The sequence below is a fragment of the Paroedura picta genome, chromosome 17 (genome assembly GCF_049243985.1).
Source record: "Paroedura picta isolate Pp20150507F chromosome 17, Ppicta_v3.0, whole genome shotgun sequence".
Lineage (NCBI taxonomy): Eukaryota > Metazoa > Chordata > Lepidosauria > Squamata > Gekkonidae > Paroedura > Paroedura picta.
The window spans coordinates 17,923,748-17,939,693 of NC_135385.1; the positions used below are offsets into that span (position 1 = coordinate 17,923,748).

Genomic DNA, 15,946 nt, shown 5'->3' on the forward strand with positions numbered 1-15,946 from the left:
CCACGATCCTCCTGATCTCTCTTCCCAGTAATACATAGTTCAACATGACACCACTGCGCTGTGCATTCCGCACCCCCTGTCAACAGTGACCTGCCATGCAGCAAGAGGATCGGAAAAATGGCAATGTGACGATGCTTGGCAGGACGAGAGGAGGAAGAGAAAGGGACAGCAATCTGTAGCGCCTATCTTGTTCTGCCCGTAAGCTCATGAACAGGGCCCTTGGCTTCTTGGGTAAAGAGGACGACTTCTGCAGAGAAAACAATGGCTTGCACAGAGAAAAAAGAAACAAACTTCTCCAGCATACTTAATTATCCTTAAGGAGAACATTTTAGGTATAATCAGATGACTGATCACATCAGGATATCACTGTCTAATCAGGCTTGCTTATAGGGCAGGGGACAGCAGAATTGTTGAACCTTTGGAATGTGAGAGCGGCTGGTGGTTGCTATTTTTTACTGAGTGGCAGCAGGTGAGTCCTATTTCCCATTTGTTGGTAGTGGGGTGAAGTGGGAAGAGTTTTTCCCGGGCAGGACTTGCTAGGAAAAGGCCATGCCCATGCTCCCAAGATGCTCCTGTGGACATCCTCCCGTCTGTGGGTGCCACATGGGGAACCTGTATTTTAGGGCATAAATGCCTGGTAGATCTGCCACTGCTCTAAAACCTTTTACCTGTTGCTTGTGCTTTTTGCAAAATCTTGGTGAGTCAGGTTCCCCCCCCCCCCCAAGGATTTTAACTTTTTCGTTGAACCTGAATTTACCAGCTCAATTTCCGTGACAGAGACAGGAGAAATGTTACAGGAGTTCATGTTAACTTTGTCTACCTGTCAAGTATGTTCGAAGTAAGGGAAGACACGGAGCTATATATTTTAGGAACGTAACCTCTTTATACTCTTTGTGTGTCGCGGGTCATATATTCTGGTTATTTTTGGTGGGAGCATTTCGTAAGAATAATATTAATATTAATTATGCACGGCTTTATCTTTTAAAAACGTTACAGGTAAGATAAAGTGGCAGTGAGCAAAAGGAGCAGCCGAAAATTGTGTGAGGGTTTCTTGACGGTGGGGAAAAATAAAAATGAAGACAACTTGCAGTAATTTCAGAGACAGTAATTGTGGCCATAGTTAGTATAGTACAATAGCGTGAAATTAGGCAAATACCCCATACAAATTAGATCTTATGGAGCCCCACACCCACCCACCCATATAAGGAAACAGAACTACAAGGACTAAATCTTAACAAGGTATGTTTTGACCTTGCAGTTGACCTCATTCATAAAAACATCTTGTGCTCTCTTCTAACACAGTCTCTTGTTCATGACTTGTGCCAGATTTATTGCACACGAGTCACTTGACCTTCTAATAATTGGCATACAGCTTATTTTCATCCGGGACAATTCTTGTATTAACCCCCCCAATCACATATGCTGTTGGAGAGGTGTTTATCAAATCTGTTATAGATATTTCCACACCCTCCCATTCTTTATCCAGTTGAGCATTCTTTTTTTCCAGGAGGCCTATAAACAGAATCGAAATTAGTTGGCAACTGATGTTAATGGCCGTAGCCGAATGAGAGGAGGGGGGAAGTCCAATAAGCTTGACATTCAATTAAAATTTCTTCTTCTTCTGCTGATGGAGCAAGTTGTCCTCTCGGCCAATACGCTGCTGTCGGTGCTGCTGGGTTTTTTGCCTTGTTTATAATACGTTTCCGCACATGGCGAGTGGTGGCAGTAGTTTTGGCCACGTAGGTAGTCAATTACTGGTTTCTCAGCTCTTCCTCGTTCTGTTTCAGCCATGTTTTCTTGGGCGCCAGTCGTTGGCTCTTCCATGCAGTTGGTCGTTCTCGCCAGAGGAATTCAGGAGGCAGTCTGCTGGTGGTCACTCTGCGGACAAGGACAAGCCATTGCAGCCTGCGCTTCTGGATTTGTTCTTTAATTTGCTGCTGGTTGTCACATTTTGTCCGAATTGTCTCATTTGGATTATGAGAGAGAGACCCAGAATCTGCCGCAGACATCGCATTTGGAAGGTCTTGAGTTTGTTTATGTCAGGTTTTGGTAAAGTCCGTGTTCCTGATCCCTATAGGAGGATTGGCAGGATTAGTGTCCGGAAGAGATGGACTGTGGTCTTGAGAGAGATGCCCGTCTTCTTCCACAGGCACCATTTGAGTGTGGCAAACGCTGATGTTGCTTGGCCAATCCTATTATGGGCTTCAGTGGTAGATGACACTTTTCTTGCACCAGTGAGCCTTTAAAGTCTTTGACTTGCTCAATTTGGGCTCCATTGAGGTATACATTTGTTCCCTCAGTGGTTATGACTTTGGCTTTGTCCACATTTATTTTTTAAGCTGTCAGATTGGGCGATGCAGGCGTTGTCCTAGAGGATGTTAGTAGCCTCTGCATCGGCAACAATACCCCGTCCCACATCTCCCCCTGCCATGCGTGGAAGCCAAAGCTGCCAATGCATATGAGGCAGAACCATCCAAAGTGAGTGGACTCCTGCACCATAATAATATCAAGCCAGCTTGGTGTAGTGGTTAGGAGTGTGGACTTCTAATCTGGCAAGCCAGATTTGACTGTGCCTGTTGCTTTCCAGCAGGCAACAGGCTTTACTGCTAGGATATTAATATTTTGGCCACCTCATGAGAAAGGAAGGACTCTCTGGAGAAGAGCCTAATGCTGGGAGCAATTGAGGGCTGGATGGAGTCACTGAAGCAGTCGGTGGAAACGTAAATGGACTTCAAGGAATGGTAGAGGACAGGAAGGCCTAGAGCAGGGGTAGTCAACCTGTGGTCCGCCAGATGTTCATGGACTACAATTCCCATGAGCCCCTGCCAGCAAATGCTGGCAGGGGCTCATGGGAATTGTAGTCCAAGAACATCTGGAGGACCACAGGTTGACTACCCCTGGCCTAGAGGATCATTGTCCATGGGGTTGCGATGGGTCGGACACGACTACGCAACTAACAACAACACCACCATATTAATAAAGCCTAAGTTATTTCAAAGCCGCCTTTAATTTTCTAAGGGTGGTGGGGTTATACATGTCAATTTGCAGTATGGTGACAGTTTGACAGCTGTTTTGAGCAGGGAGACCAGAATTTCAATATTGTTCATGGCTTCAACCCTAGGCCTGGTGGAACAGCTATGTTTTGCAGGCCCTGCAGAACTGTCCCAAGTCCCGCAGGGCCATAATCTCTCCAGGAAGGACATCCCACCAGGCCAAGGCCAGGGCCGAAAAGGTCGCAAGAGGTCTTTGCGAATTCTGCTGCCAGAACTCCTCCTTACTGGCGCCGTCAAGGGACCTAGGTCAATACAAGCTAACCATTCCATTGACTGTGGCCCATTTTATCCACAGAGATCCAATTTGGTGCCTTTTGCATGTGCAATCTGTGCTCTGCTGCTAAATTGTCCCACAAAGTTGGAACAGTTAGAATTTAAGTATGCACCACAAGCCCGAGAATGCACGTATGTGCAAACGAGGCACAATTTCTTCTCCACTGCACAATGTACCGATGGTTCGACATTTTGGCTTTTGAACTGCTTGGGTGCAGTTGTGTCAGTATGTGCTTTTTCCAAAGCTGAAAATATGCTTCCCCATCTCTGGCTCATTACTTTGTATTGATTGCTGTATTCTTTCCCATCTCCACTGAAATGCTGGCTGTGATCCAGGGCGGGCTCAGTTATATCCAAGTGCCCAACAGGCATATGTCTTTGTGCTGCTTTCTTGGGTCTGTTTTCCTAGTGGCAGACTCTTTAAGGGAAGCTTTACAAGAAGATGCTGCCTGGCCCGGATGGCCAGGGTCGTGATATCGTAGACGTGATATCGTAAACTAAGCAGGGCCAACCCTGGTTAGCATTTGGAGTCCATAATGGCAGTCCAGGGTAACTATGCAAAGGCAGGCAATGAGACATCACCTTTGAAAATCTCACATCTTGAGAACCCTATGGGGTCTCTATAGGTCAACCGCAACTTAACAGCAGGTATACACAAGGATTATACTACCTACCTACCCAAAGAAACTCTATGATTCTATGATTCTATGAACCTGCGTTGAGCAGGGGGTTCGACTAGATGGCCTGCATGGCCCCTTCCAACTCTATGATTCTATGATCCTGCGTTGAGCAGGGGGTTGGACTAGATGGCCTGCATGGCCCCTTCCAACTCTATGATTCTATGATCCTGCGTTGAGCAGGGGGTTGGACTAGATGGCCTGCATGGCCCCTTCCAACTCTATGATTCTATGAACCTGCGTTGAGCAGGGGGTTGGACTAGATGGCCTGCATGGCCCCTTCCAACTCTATGATTCTATGATCCTGCGTTGAGCAGGGGGTTGGACTAGATGGCCTGTGTGGCCCCTTCCAACTCTATGATTCTAGGATTCTATGATCCTGCGTTGAGCAGGGGGTTGGACTAGATGGCCTCTGTGGCCCCTTCCAACTCTATGATTCTGTGATTCATTTGGAATTCAGATTCCTTGTGCGGAGTGGCAGGGCGCCATGCGCTGCGTTGTGCGTTTTTTTATTTAAAAAATCATGTTTCACTATGTAATTTATATTGATCGAATAAGCTGACTAGTTGCTTTTATGCTGAAGCGGAGCTGTTGTCTTGAGGCTGATGATTCAGGAGACGGCTGGGATCTGAATTAATTGCTAGCATATAACGCGTTGCGCGTTTGATCTTATCCAAACAAGCTTGCGTGGCGTCTTTAATTAATCCAAATGAGGCTGGTGCAGTGAGCCCCTGTAATGGAATTAAGTGGGACAGAAAACATAGCAAACCTAGAGAGGAAGGCAGCGAGTGGCTGGAATTAAGCAAACATAGATTTGATATGCCACTGAACGCATAAATCAGTAATGTGGTGCCACAGGCCCTTAGCTCTTGAGAGACAGGGATTCTAGGGTTTCGTTCAGCCAGTGTGGTGTAACGGTTGACGGTGGTGGCTCCTCATCCCGCTCCTCCACATGCAGCCAGCTGAATGACCTTGGGCCAGTCACAGCCCTGATAGTGCTGTTCTCACAGAGCAGGAATATCAGGGCTCCCTCAGCCCTGAACATCTGGAGGACCACAGGTTGACTACCCCTGGCCTAGAGGCACCTCTCTCACAGGGTGTCTGTTGTGGGGAGAGGAAGGGAAGGCGATTGCAAGATGCTTTGAGACTACTTCTGGTAGAGAAAGCAACTCTTCTTCTTCTTCTTCTTCTTCTTCTTCTTCTTCTTCTTCTTCTTCTTCTTCTTCTTCTTATTATTATTATTATTATTATTATTATTATTATTATTATTATTATTATTATTATTATTCAAGCCGTCAACCCTCTGCCTGAGCAACTGGGTGCCGAATCAGTGTATTTTAGTGGGTTTTGTTGGGCCTGGCCTGACACTCAATTGCCGCAGAGTGCTGTATTCCTCTGTCACAGCGCTGTCTGAGCGAGGGATTTTCCAAATCTGCTTGTGGATATTTGCCTCAGTCACATGTCTTATAACCAGTGAACTTTGTTCCCTGCTTTTGAGAAAATAAAACATCTCATTCCTGAGAGGTTCCATCATTTAACTTCCCGCACGCCTTCTATCATTCCCTCTGCTCGTCCCAGCGCAGGGCAGCGTGCTCAGAAAACTCATCATGCAGAGCAGCGCGTGCGTTGCGCGTTAACGTCTCATGGCGCTTGATTCCGATCCTGTTGCCCGTTTTGTGTGCTTTGCAGGTGGCCGAAATGCACGGAGAGCTGATCGAGTTCAACGAGAGGCTGCACCGAGCTCTGATGGCCAAGGAAGCGCTCGTGTCTCAGATGAGACAGGAACTCATCGACCTGCGAGGACCGGTAGGCTTGATTTTAGTGGCCCTCCTTCACCGCTTGTGCTGCAGAAGCAGAAAGTCCGTTAAGACGGACCCATTGGACATTTCGGTCTGTATCCAGTTTATCCCCAAGCCTCGATTCCACCACCTTAGAGTTCCTGTCACAGATGCGTATGAGAAAAGAGAGCCACACGAGAAAAAGCACAAAGCAGCAGGAAAAGAAGGGGCATCATGTAGATTAGAATCATAGAATCATAGAATCATAGAGTTGGAAGGGGCCACACAGGCCATCTAGTCCAACCCCCTGCTCAACGCAGAATCATACAACCATAGAGTTGGGCCATACAGGCCATCTAGTCCAACCCCCTGCTCTACGCAGGATCATAGAATCATAGAATCTTAGAGTTGGAAGGGGCCCTACAGGCCATCTAGTCCAACCCCCTGCTCAACGCAGGATCATAGAATCATAGAGTTGGAAAGGGCCATACAGGCCATCTTGTCCAACCCCCTGCTCAACGCAGGATCATAGAATCATAGAATCATAGAGTTGGAAGGGGCCATACAGCCCATCTAGTCCAACCCCCTGCTCAACGCAGGATCAGCCCTAAGCATTCTAAAGCATCCAAGAAATTGTGTATCCAACCTTTGCTTGAAGACTGCCAGTGAGATTGACTTAGTAGAGGAAGCTGTGGTTCTCTGTTTGCAAGACCCGAGCAAGGCTTTTAATTACCTTTTGGGGGGTAATTGATTCATGGGATCATCATTAGTCGGAAGCAGATTGAGGGCAGGTAACGCACATGCGCAACCTTTTCCTTTCTTGTCAAAGGGTTCCCCAACAGCTCCGTTCATATGCAACATAATGATGTCTCTGTTTCCGAGAGGCTATTGTTTACAATACTTCCTTCGTGCCTTCTTGAGCATAGATTTACAAGATGATTAAGGATTTTTTTTTAAATCCACAATACAGATTTCATTCATTCATTCATTCATTCATTCATTCATTCATTCATTCATTCATTCATTCATTCATTCATTCATTCATTCATTCATTCATTCATTCATTCATTCATTGTTTGAATACAGCTCTTCAGAAGAGGAAGAGTTGGTTCTTATATGACGCTTTTCTCTACCCGAAGGAGTCTCAAAGCGGCTTCCAATCGCCTTCCCTTTCCTCTCCCCACAACAGACACCCTGTGAGGTGGGTGAGGCTGAGAGAGCCCTGAGATTCCTGCTCGGTCATAACAGCTTAATCAGTGTTGTGGTGAGCTGGCTGCATGTGGGGGAGCGCAGATTCAAATCTGGCTCACCAGATTAGAAGTCCACGCTCCTAACCAGTACACCAAGCTGGCTTCAGTCAGACATGTTGATTGACATATACAATAGAATAATACAAGCATACCCTCTAAACAGAATAAAAGATTCTTAAAATTTAACATAGGACGTTAAAAATTAAAATTTGATACGTCTCCTCTGCATCACCGTTTGTGTAACCTTAACTCTCTGCTTTTTGCATATGCTAAATGCATGAGCACAGTATTTAGCACCCGTGCTTTCTTAAAACGGCCCTCCAGGATCGCAGAGGCCCCTCACCGATTTAAAAATGCAAGCAATCAAAATGAGATGGACCACCTCAAAAAGCAAAACAAACCGAGATTGCAATCTTATGCATGCTTAATTGGGACTAATCCCCCATGTAGTTCTTACTTGCTTTCAAGAAAACATGCACAGGTTGGTGCTAGACCTGAGCAGCAAAAATGCCAGCAGGGCATAACGAAACCAAAACCCATAACAAAACCAATGTCACAATTAGCAAAAATGTATGACTTACCCACCTTTTTGAACATGCCTTTCCCTCCCACCCATAGACAACTTTGCTGAGTGCTGAAAGGTCAGCAAAGATGGGGAAGAATGAATCTCACAAGGATGGGTCGCCAAGAGTTTTGTGGCCACCATGAAAATGTCCAGGTCCAAATTTCCACCCACCATGTCTGAGGCAATGGAGGAACCTGGAATACAACCTGGAGGGGATGGGGGGACCTTAATAAGTGGGAAGGTTCATAGAGATGAAAGTGTTCCTTAGGGCAGGGGTAGTCAACCTGTGGTCCTCCCAATGTTTATGGACTACAATTCCCATGAGCCCCTGCCAGCGTGCTGGCAGGGGCTCATGGGAATTGTAGTCCATGAACATCGGGAGGACCACAGGTTGACTATCCCTGCCTTAGGGCATCCTGGATCCAGGTTGTTCAAAGCTTTCAACGTCAAAAACGTTACTTCTGACTGGGAGCTAATGAGGCCATCTACAAACAACTGTGCTTTCAGGTTTGGGTAATTAGTCAGGCATGGAATATTCAGAATAGGGTCTGCGTTTGCATTAGTTGGGTTTGAAGAAAGATGGATTAAAACGATGCTTCAGGAAGTACAACGAAGAGCAGTGCAGTGGACCAGACCACAGAAAGGAGAAGATCTTTCCACGTTAACAGTCTTCTGACATCTTCGGCAGAGAAGAAAGCTTTTTAGGGGGAAATGGAAGCATGTTAACTCCTTTGCCCCCCAAAACAGTCTAGCTGAGAGAGAAGTTTGCAAAAGGTATTTTAAAACTTTCAAGAGATCTCTCTTGGAATGGATGTTCTTTTCATAACTCTATTTTCATTGCTCCTGGAAGCGGCAAGTAAGTTTAAATTTATGTGCAAGATCTTTCACTGCTCAAGTATGCAGATTTGCACTTTGCGCATTTGTGTGTCATTTTTGGAACAGTGTTCTCTTTTGGAAAGATAGACACTGCGAAACGTTGGGAGAGACATTGACCTACTTGGATAACCTACTCTTGTCTGCCATGCATTGGTGTCAGTGCATTGTAGGAACAGTCATAGAATCCTAGAATCATAGAGTTGGAAGGGGCCATACAGGCCATCTAGTCATAGAATCATAGAGTTGAAAGGGGCCATACAGGCCATCTAGTCCAGCCCCCTGCTCAACGCAGGATCAGCCCTAAGCATCCTAAAGCATCCTAGAAAAGTGTGTCTCCAACCTTTGCTTGAAGACTGCCAGTGAGGGGGAGCTCACCACCTCCTGAGGCAGCCTATTCCACTGCTGAACTACTCTGACTGTGAAAAACTTTTTCCTGCTATCTAGCCTATATCGTTGTACTTGAAGTTTAAACCCATCACTGCGTGTCCTCTCCTCTGCAGCCAACGGAAACAGCCTCCTGCCCTCCTCCAAGTGACAACCTTTCAAATACTTAAAGAGGCTATCATGTCCCCTCTCAACCTCCTTTTCTCCAGGCTGAACATTCCCAAGTCCCTCAACCTATCTTCATAGGGCTTGGTCCCTTGGCCCCAGATCATCTTCGTCGCTCTCCTCTGTACCCTTTCAATTTCATAGGGCTTGGTCCTATGACCAACAGCTATTTGCTGCCCTTTCTCAAGTTTCTCAAATAGCATGGATCGAAAGGATGGAGGGAAATAAATGAAAATAGAAATGTGAGGCATAGGTTTGGGAAGATTTCTCTTTCTCTTGGAAAGCTTTCTCTTTGGGAGGTTTTCTCTTTCTAAGAATTCGTTGTGTACCTCTCAACCTTCTTACCATTGAGAAACCCCTGAAACATTCTTCAGGGTTCCAGAAACCCCCAAAGTAGCACAATTGGGTAGAATATGGCTGGGAAGCAGAGCTGTGGACAGGCCCCCTCCCCTTCCCATCCCCTTATTGGCCGTTTTGGGAGAGAGGCGGGTGGGTCAACAGGACCAGATATGGTCCTCTTGGCCACTAAATGTTTGTTGTTGTTGTTAGGTGCGAAGTCGTGTCTGACCCATCGCGACCCCCTGGACAATGACCCTCCAGGCCTTCCTGTCCTCTACCATTCCCCGGAGTCCATTTAAGTCTGCACCGACTGCTTCAGGGACTCCATCCAGCCACCTCGTTCTCTGTCGTCCCCTTCTTCTTTTGCCCTCGATCGCTCCCAGCATTAGGCTCTCCTCCAGGGAGTCCTTCCTTCTCATGAGGTGGCCAAAGTATTTGAGTTTCATCTTCAGGATCTGGCCTTCTAAGGAGCAGGCAGGGCTGATCTCCTCTAGGACTGACCGGTCTGTTCGCCTTGCAGTCCAAGGGACCCTCAAGAGTCTTCTCCAGCACCAGAGTTCAAAAGCCTCAATTCTTTGACGCTCAGCCTTCTTTATGGTCCAACTTTCGCAGCCATACATTGCAACTGGGAAGACCACAGCCTTGACTAGACGCACATTTGTTGGCAGGGTGATGTCTTTGCATTTGTTAAACTAAATGTTTAACAAGTGCAAAAAATATCTTAAAAATTAACGAGTCTCACTCATTCAAGAAATCCTTCCAGGGCCTTCAAGAAACCCCCAGGGTTTCACAAAACCCCACTTGAAAAAGCCTGCTCAAGAGTATTGAAAAAAGTATTGAAAAAAACTCAAAAGTATTCTAACACCCTAACAGTACGCAAGGCCGAAGCAATAAATAAAACAGCACTAAAGACGATGAAAGACAGAACATCCTGCAGAGTTGAGAAATTAATGGCTGTGCAAATGCTTTTAGACACTCGCTTCGGACATCTTCTCTGGAAGAAAAAAATGACCTTCTCAGTAGTCTCTGAGAGTACTTCCCAAGTAGAGCCCTCTCTGATGAGGTAGGAACATGACATACTTGGTGCTATTTGATGTCGTGAAAGTTTTCTTTTCCTGCTTACATATTATAACTTTTAATACAGTTTTGTGGGGTTTATATCTAGCGTAAAAATGATGGTGTTTTAAAAAATGGAGTGCGGACTTCTAATCTGGCGAGCCAGGTTGGATTCCCCGCTCCTCCTCCACTTGCAGCCAGCTGGGTGACCTTGGGCTTGTCACAGTGGATAAAGCTGTTCTGATCAAGCAGGAATCTCAGGGCTCTCTCAGCCTCACCCACCTCACAGGGTGTCTGTTGTGGGGAGAGGAGAAGGAAGAAGATTGTAAGCCGCTTTGAGACTCCTTCGGGTAGAGAAAAGCGGCATATAAGAACCAACTCTTCTTCTTCTTCTTCTTCCTTCAGTAATCTCAGGGCTCTCTCAGCCTCACCCACCTCACAGGGTGTCTGTTGTGCGGAGAAGAAAGGGAAGGCGAATGTAAGCCGCTTTGAGACTCCTTCGGGTAGAGAAAAGCGGCATATAAGAACCAACTCTTCTTCTTCTACAGTTGTGTTTTTAGGGTATATGGGTTTTAGGCTTTAGAAATGAGTTCTTGGCATGTTGATGTGGCATAGCCTTTTCTCAGGTGAGGCTGAGAGGACCTTGATATTACTGAAGAAGAAGAAGAGTTGGTTCTTATATGCCGCTTTTCTCTACCTGAAGGAGGCTCAAAATGGCTTACATTCGCCTTCCCTTTCCTCTCCCCACAACAGACACCCTGTGGGGTGGGTGAGGCTGAGAGAGCCCTGATATCACTGCCCGGTCAGAACAGTTTTATCAGTGCCGTGGCAAGCCCAAGGTCACCCAGCTGGTTGCATGTGGGGGAGTGCAGAATCGAACCAGGCATGCCAGATTAGAAGTCCACACTCCTAACCACGACACCAAACTGGCTCAGGCCAACCTAGCTGTCCAGATGATGAACACGGGATGTTCTATATGCATTCAAACCGTGTCACTGTTAGTCTCGAGTGCCTTTTCTGCTCTTTAAAGCGTCAGCCGCTGAATCCTAAAAGCGTTCCTTTGAAAGGACTTCTAGTCATCAAAACGACTGCAAACTTCAATTAAAAACAACAACCCCAGCTTTGAAGGGACACTGAATAATAAGCACTGCGCTTCAGAACGGTAGCTTTAAAATATTAATCATTTTGCAGAGCGAAGGGAGGAGAATGCAAAATGTGACTCATTTCCCCCCCCCATAAATGCAGCACAGAGTCACGCAACTAGATGTTAAAAAAAAAAATTGTTTTCAGCATTCGGAGACGGTGCCACTTCTGTAAATATTGAAAAACGCTTCCTATTTTTATGGATTGCTGGTTTTCTTTCTCTACAGCCTCCGCAAATGGAAAGAGAACGTACCATGAATGATCTTTTCAAGTGCAAACATCTCTGTAAACTTATTTTCCCCCCTTTCTCAACTTCGTTAGAGTTTCTATGTGGACCTTTTTTTCTTTCTAAGCTCGATGTGAACCAAAACAGCTCCGGATTCAGTACTGCCCTTGATTTTTTAGATCAAGGGAAGGGACTGCATCTACATCTCTGCTCCGTCGGGCATTTTATAATCACGGGGCAATTTTCTAGCAATTTTCGGTGACCAGTAATGATAAGAGCTGTAGGGCTTCCAGTTGAAATGTCACATTGGTTTTTGAACTTTGCAGGAGTCTTTATGTAAGCCACCATTTTTAGGCCCGGCCTCTGCATAAACTAGTTCATTCTCACAGGTTAGATTTCTAGTTTCTTTCTTGAACTTAAATCATAATAAGCATTAGTTAAAGAAGTCAATGAGCCTCTTGTGGCGTAGAGTGGTAAGGCAGCAGAAATGTTGTCTGAAAGCTCTGCTCATGAGGTTGGGAGTTCGATCCCAGCAGCCGGCTCAAGGTTGACTCAGCCTTCCATCCTTCCGAGGTCGGTAAAATGAGCACCCAGCTTGCTGGGGGGTAAATGGTAATGACTGGGGAAGGCACTGGCAAACCACCCCGTATTGAGTCTGCCATGAAAATGCTAGAGGGCGTCACCCCAAGGGTCAGACATGACTTGGTGCTTGCACAGAGGATACCTTTACCGAAGTCAACGATAAAATTGATGGACTTAATTCTTTTCTCTCTTTTTTGCACTTAAACCATGTCCTTAATAAACTCTCTCTTATAATGGTTACTATCTTACTTCTGGATCATTCTTGGTGATTTTTTTTTAACCCATAGGTAATGTGTTTCTCTAGTCTCAGATTTCTTCCTTGAGGCTCAATCTGTAATCTAAACCAATGCTGCTGCTTGTCTATATAAGTTAATCATAGAATCATAGAGTTGGAAGGGGCCATAGAGGCCATCTATTCCAACCCTCTGCTCAATGGAGGATCAGCCTAAAGCATCCAGGAGAAGCATCTGTCCTTGAAGACTGCCAGTAAACGGGAGTTCTTAGGCAGTCGATTCCACAGCTGAACTACTCTTACTGTGAATTATTTTTTTCCTGCTATCAATAATTTTTAAATCATTGATTTATAGTCCAGCTTCTGAGGTCACAGGTTGGATTGAGAACCCACCTAAGACATATTTGCCTGTGGTTTTATCCCACTTACCTACCTACCCGAAGAAGTCACGTCTTACATTCATCTATCTATCTTATTATGCCTCAATAATCTAATTTTAAGTTATGCCAACATTTCTCTGCAGTATTTGATACCCTCCCATTTAATTGTTAAATCCTTCCATTAGCAAATCGTTTTTTTGTGACAATGATCTGAAGTCTATAAGAGGATTCCGTTCTATTTCGGAAGATATTTTTCTCTCATCAGTGCTGTGAGTTGTACCCTTTCCACAAGCTGTTTCATTTTAGTATCTGCTGTTCAGTTTGTAGGTGTCTTCTCATTTTTACACTTCTATACCCATAGTATGCTTGCCGCTGTTATCGTAAATAGAAAAAATGTCCCTGATTTCCCCTCCCCCTGAATTTCTATCCATTTATCCATGTAGGAATATCTCCGGTTTCATATGAACCCTAATTTGAAGAAGAAGAAGAAGAACAGTTGGTCCTTATATGCCGCTTTTCCCTACCCGAAGGAGTCTCTAAGCGGCTTACAATCTCCTTCCCTTTCCTCTCTCCACAACAGACACCCTGTGAGGTGGGTGAGGCTGAGAGAGCCCTGATATCACTGCCCAGTCAGAACAGTTTTATCCGTTTCCGTGGGGAGCCCAAGGTCACCCAGCTGGCTGCATGTGGGGGAGCGGGGAATCGAACCCGGCATGCCAGATTAGAAGTCCGCACCCCTAACCACGACACCAAACTGGCTCTCAACCAGCTCTCAGTTTGCAGCATCTTTTGTCCATAAGTGTGGATCTGTGACCAAAATGTTTTAGCCTTACCACACGTTCATGTTAGAAGTAAGTTTTTAAAACATATGCCAAGATGCAAGGTAGTTCTGAACAATCAAGTAACCTGAGATGCTGGGTATTTTTTTCTGTCCTTGGTTCTGCTGCCTGTTGAAATTTTGTGTGCCCAGCTAACGGAGTAGACTGAAATTTTTTGTGCTTTCGAGAAAGGTGGGTAATACAATGAATAGCACATTAGTGTTATTTCCCCCTGACTTGTGGTAGCCATGTGCAGTGCTTTTCCTTCCTTGTCCTGTAGCACAGTGGCCCCCCACCCTTTTTATCACCGGGGACCACTCAACGCTTGACAATTTTACTGAGCCCCGGTGGGGGGGGGTAGTTTACTCCTCTACTCTCAACCACTGCCCTAACGCTCTCTGATCACTATGGTCATGTTTAAACATCCCTTCAAAATAAGATACAGACACGCCACAACAATGGACATAAGGAACATTTTATTTTCATGGAAATTTTAACTCATGAGAATGACAAATCAATGGGAACCCTGAGCTTGTTTCTCTGCAACGAGATAGTCCCATCTGGGAGTGATGGGAGACAATGACACCCAAAGTGTGTTGTAAAGGGCCGGGGGGGGGGGGAGAAGGCGTCCTTCGGGGCCCACCTCCAATTAGTCGACGGACCACATGTGGTCCGCAGCCCACAGGTTCGTTTTGGGACCTGAAGAGAGAGAGAGAGATCCTTGACAACGCCCTAAGAAAGACGATTACCTAAATGTCTTCTTCAAAGGTTAGGTGCCTTCATGAATAATTCAGCTCTCTCACCTGAAAATTCTCCAGCTAAAATAATCAGCCAGTTTTTGATGGCGCAGATAATAGGAACATAATTGCAACAGAAGCTACTGCATTTTTAAAAGACACAGATTGAAAGGTCACCTTTGCAGGGTTTCTGCTTCCCAAAATGCAGCTCCTCAGTGCTTGCCTGAGAGTATTTTGAATAATGAATAATTTTTTTAAAAATTAGAAGGAAATTAAACATCATCTTATACCCTCAAAAAAATAATGCTGGCTTCCTAACTTACATTGAACATTATATAACTTACATGGAACGTTATACAGACTGTACCATCAAGACAACTTTCAGTAAAACCTTAAAACATTACAATACATCATTAATCATTAATAATGTAATAACAGATAACAGCAATATTGGGAAGTCAATTATTTCAGTCATGGGGGGAGCGTCTGGGGGGACCAGCAGATATTCCCAGTCAGACGTCCTCACCCCACAGGGTGTCTGTTGTGGGGAGAGGAATGGGAAGGCGACTGTAAGCCGCTTTGAGCCTCCTTCGGGTAGAGAAAAGCGGCATATAAGAACCAACTCTTCTTGTTGTTCTTGTTGTTCTTCTTGTTTTTGTTCTTCTTGTTCTTCTTCTTGTTCTTCTTGTTCTTGTTCTTCTTCTTCTTCTTCTTCTTCTTCTTCTTCTTCTTCTTCTTCTTCTTCTTCTTCTTCTTCTTCTTCTTCTTCTTCAGTCATATCAGGGCTCTCTCAGCCTCCCTGGTGGGGAGAGGAAAGGGAAGGCGACTGTAAGCCGCTTTGAGCCTCCTTCGGGTAGAGAAAAGCGGCATATAAGAACCAACTCTTCTTGTTGTTCTTCTTGTTCTTCTTGTTCTTGTTCTTGTTCTTCTTGTTCTTCTTGTTCTTGTTCTTCTTCTTCTTCTTCTTATGACTGGTGGAGGAGCTCCCTTTTGCAAGCCCTGCAGAATTTTGGAAGTTCGGGCAGGGCCCTGATCTCCTCAGGGAGCTCGTTCCACCAGGTGGGGGCCAGGACCGAGAAGGCCCTGTCCCTTGTTGAAGTCCGACACGCTCGTCTTTCCTGTATTTTGTGCCTCGTTGTCCTTCGGTCACCGTGGCGAGAAAGATTTTTTTCATCTATTATGGCTCAGAAAACCTTAACGTTGTTCTATCAGATTTGCCCTAACTTCCTTTGCAGGTATCCTCCAAGACTGCTGGATGTTGGTGCAAACCAACAATCCTGCAGCCATGTGCTATCTGAACCGACGGCAGGGGGGGGGGGGGCTTGTCCAGGAGTTGGGTGCTCCCAGCCAGATCTGCACGGGGCGGGGAGAGACCTCCTCACCTCACGTCAACCCTGGGGCGAGCTTCTCGT

The 15,946-nt window shown here is 45.6% G+C and overlaps 1 protein-coding gene across 4 annotated transcripts in view; it reads left to right on the forward strand.

The window, feature by feature from the left end:
• SNX29 (sorting nexin 29) overlaps positions 1 to 15,946 on the forward strand; it is a 154,446-nt gene that overhangs the window by 42,214 nt on the left and 96,286 nt on the right. For all 4 annotated transcript variants that reach the window (XR_013227311.1, XR_013227310.1, XM_077316989.1 and 1 more), the window contains exon 16: positions 5,693 to 5,809. Coding sequence is in view for 2 of the 4 variants with exons in the window: in XM_077316989.1 (XP_077173104.1) it covers positions 5,693 to 5,809 (117 nt within the window). In the remaining 2 variants the exon portion in view is untranslated. The remainder of the gene's footprint in view (positions 1 to 5,692; positions 5,810 to 15,946) is intronic.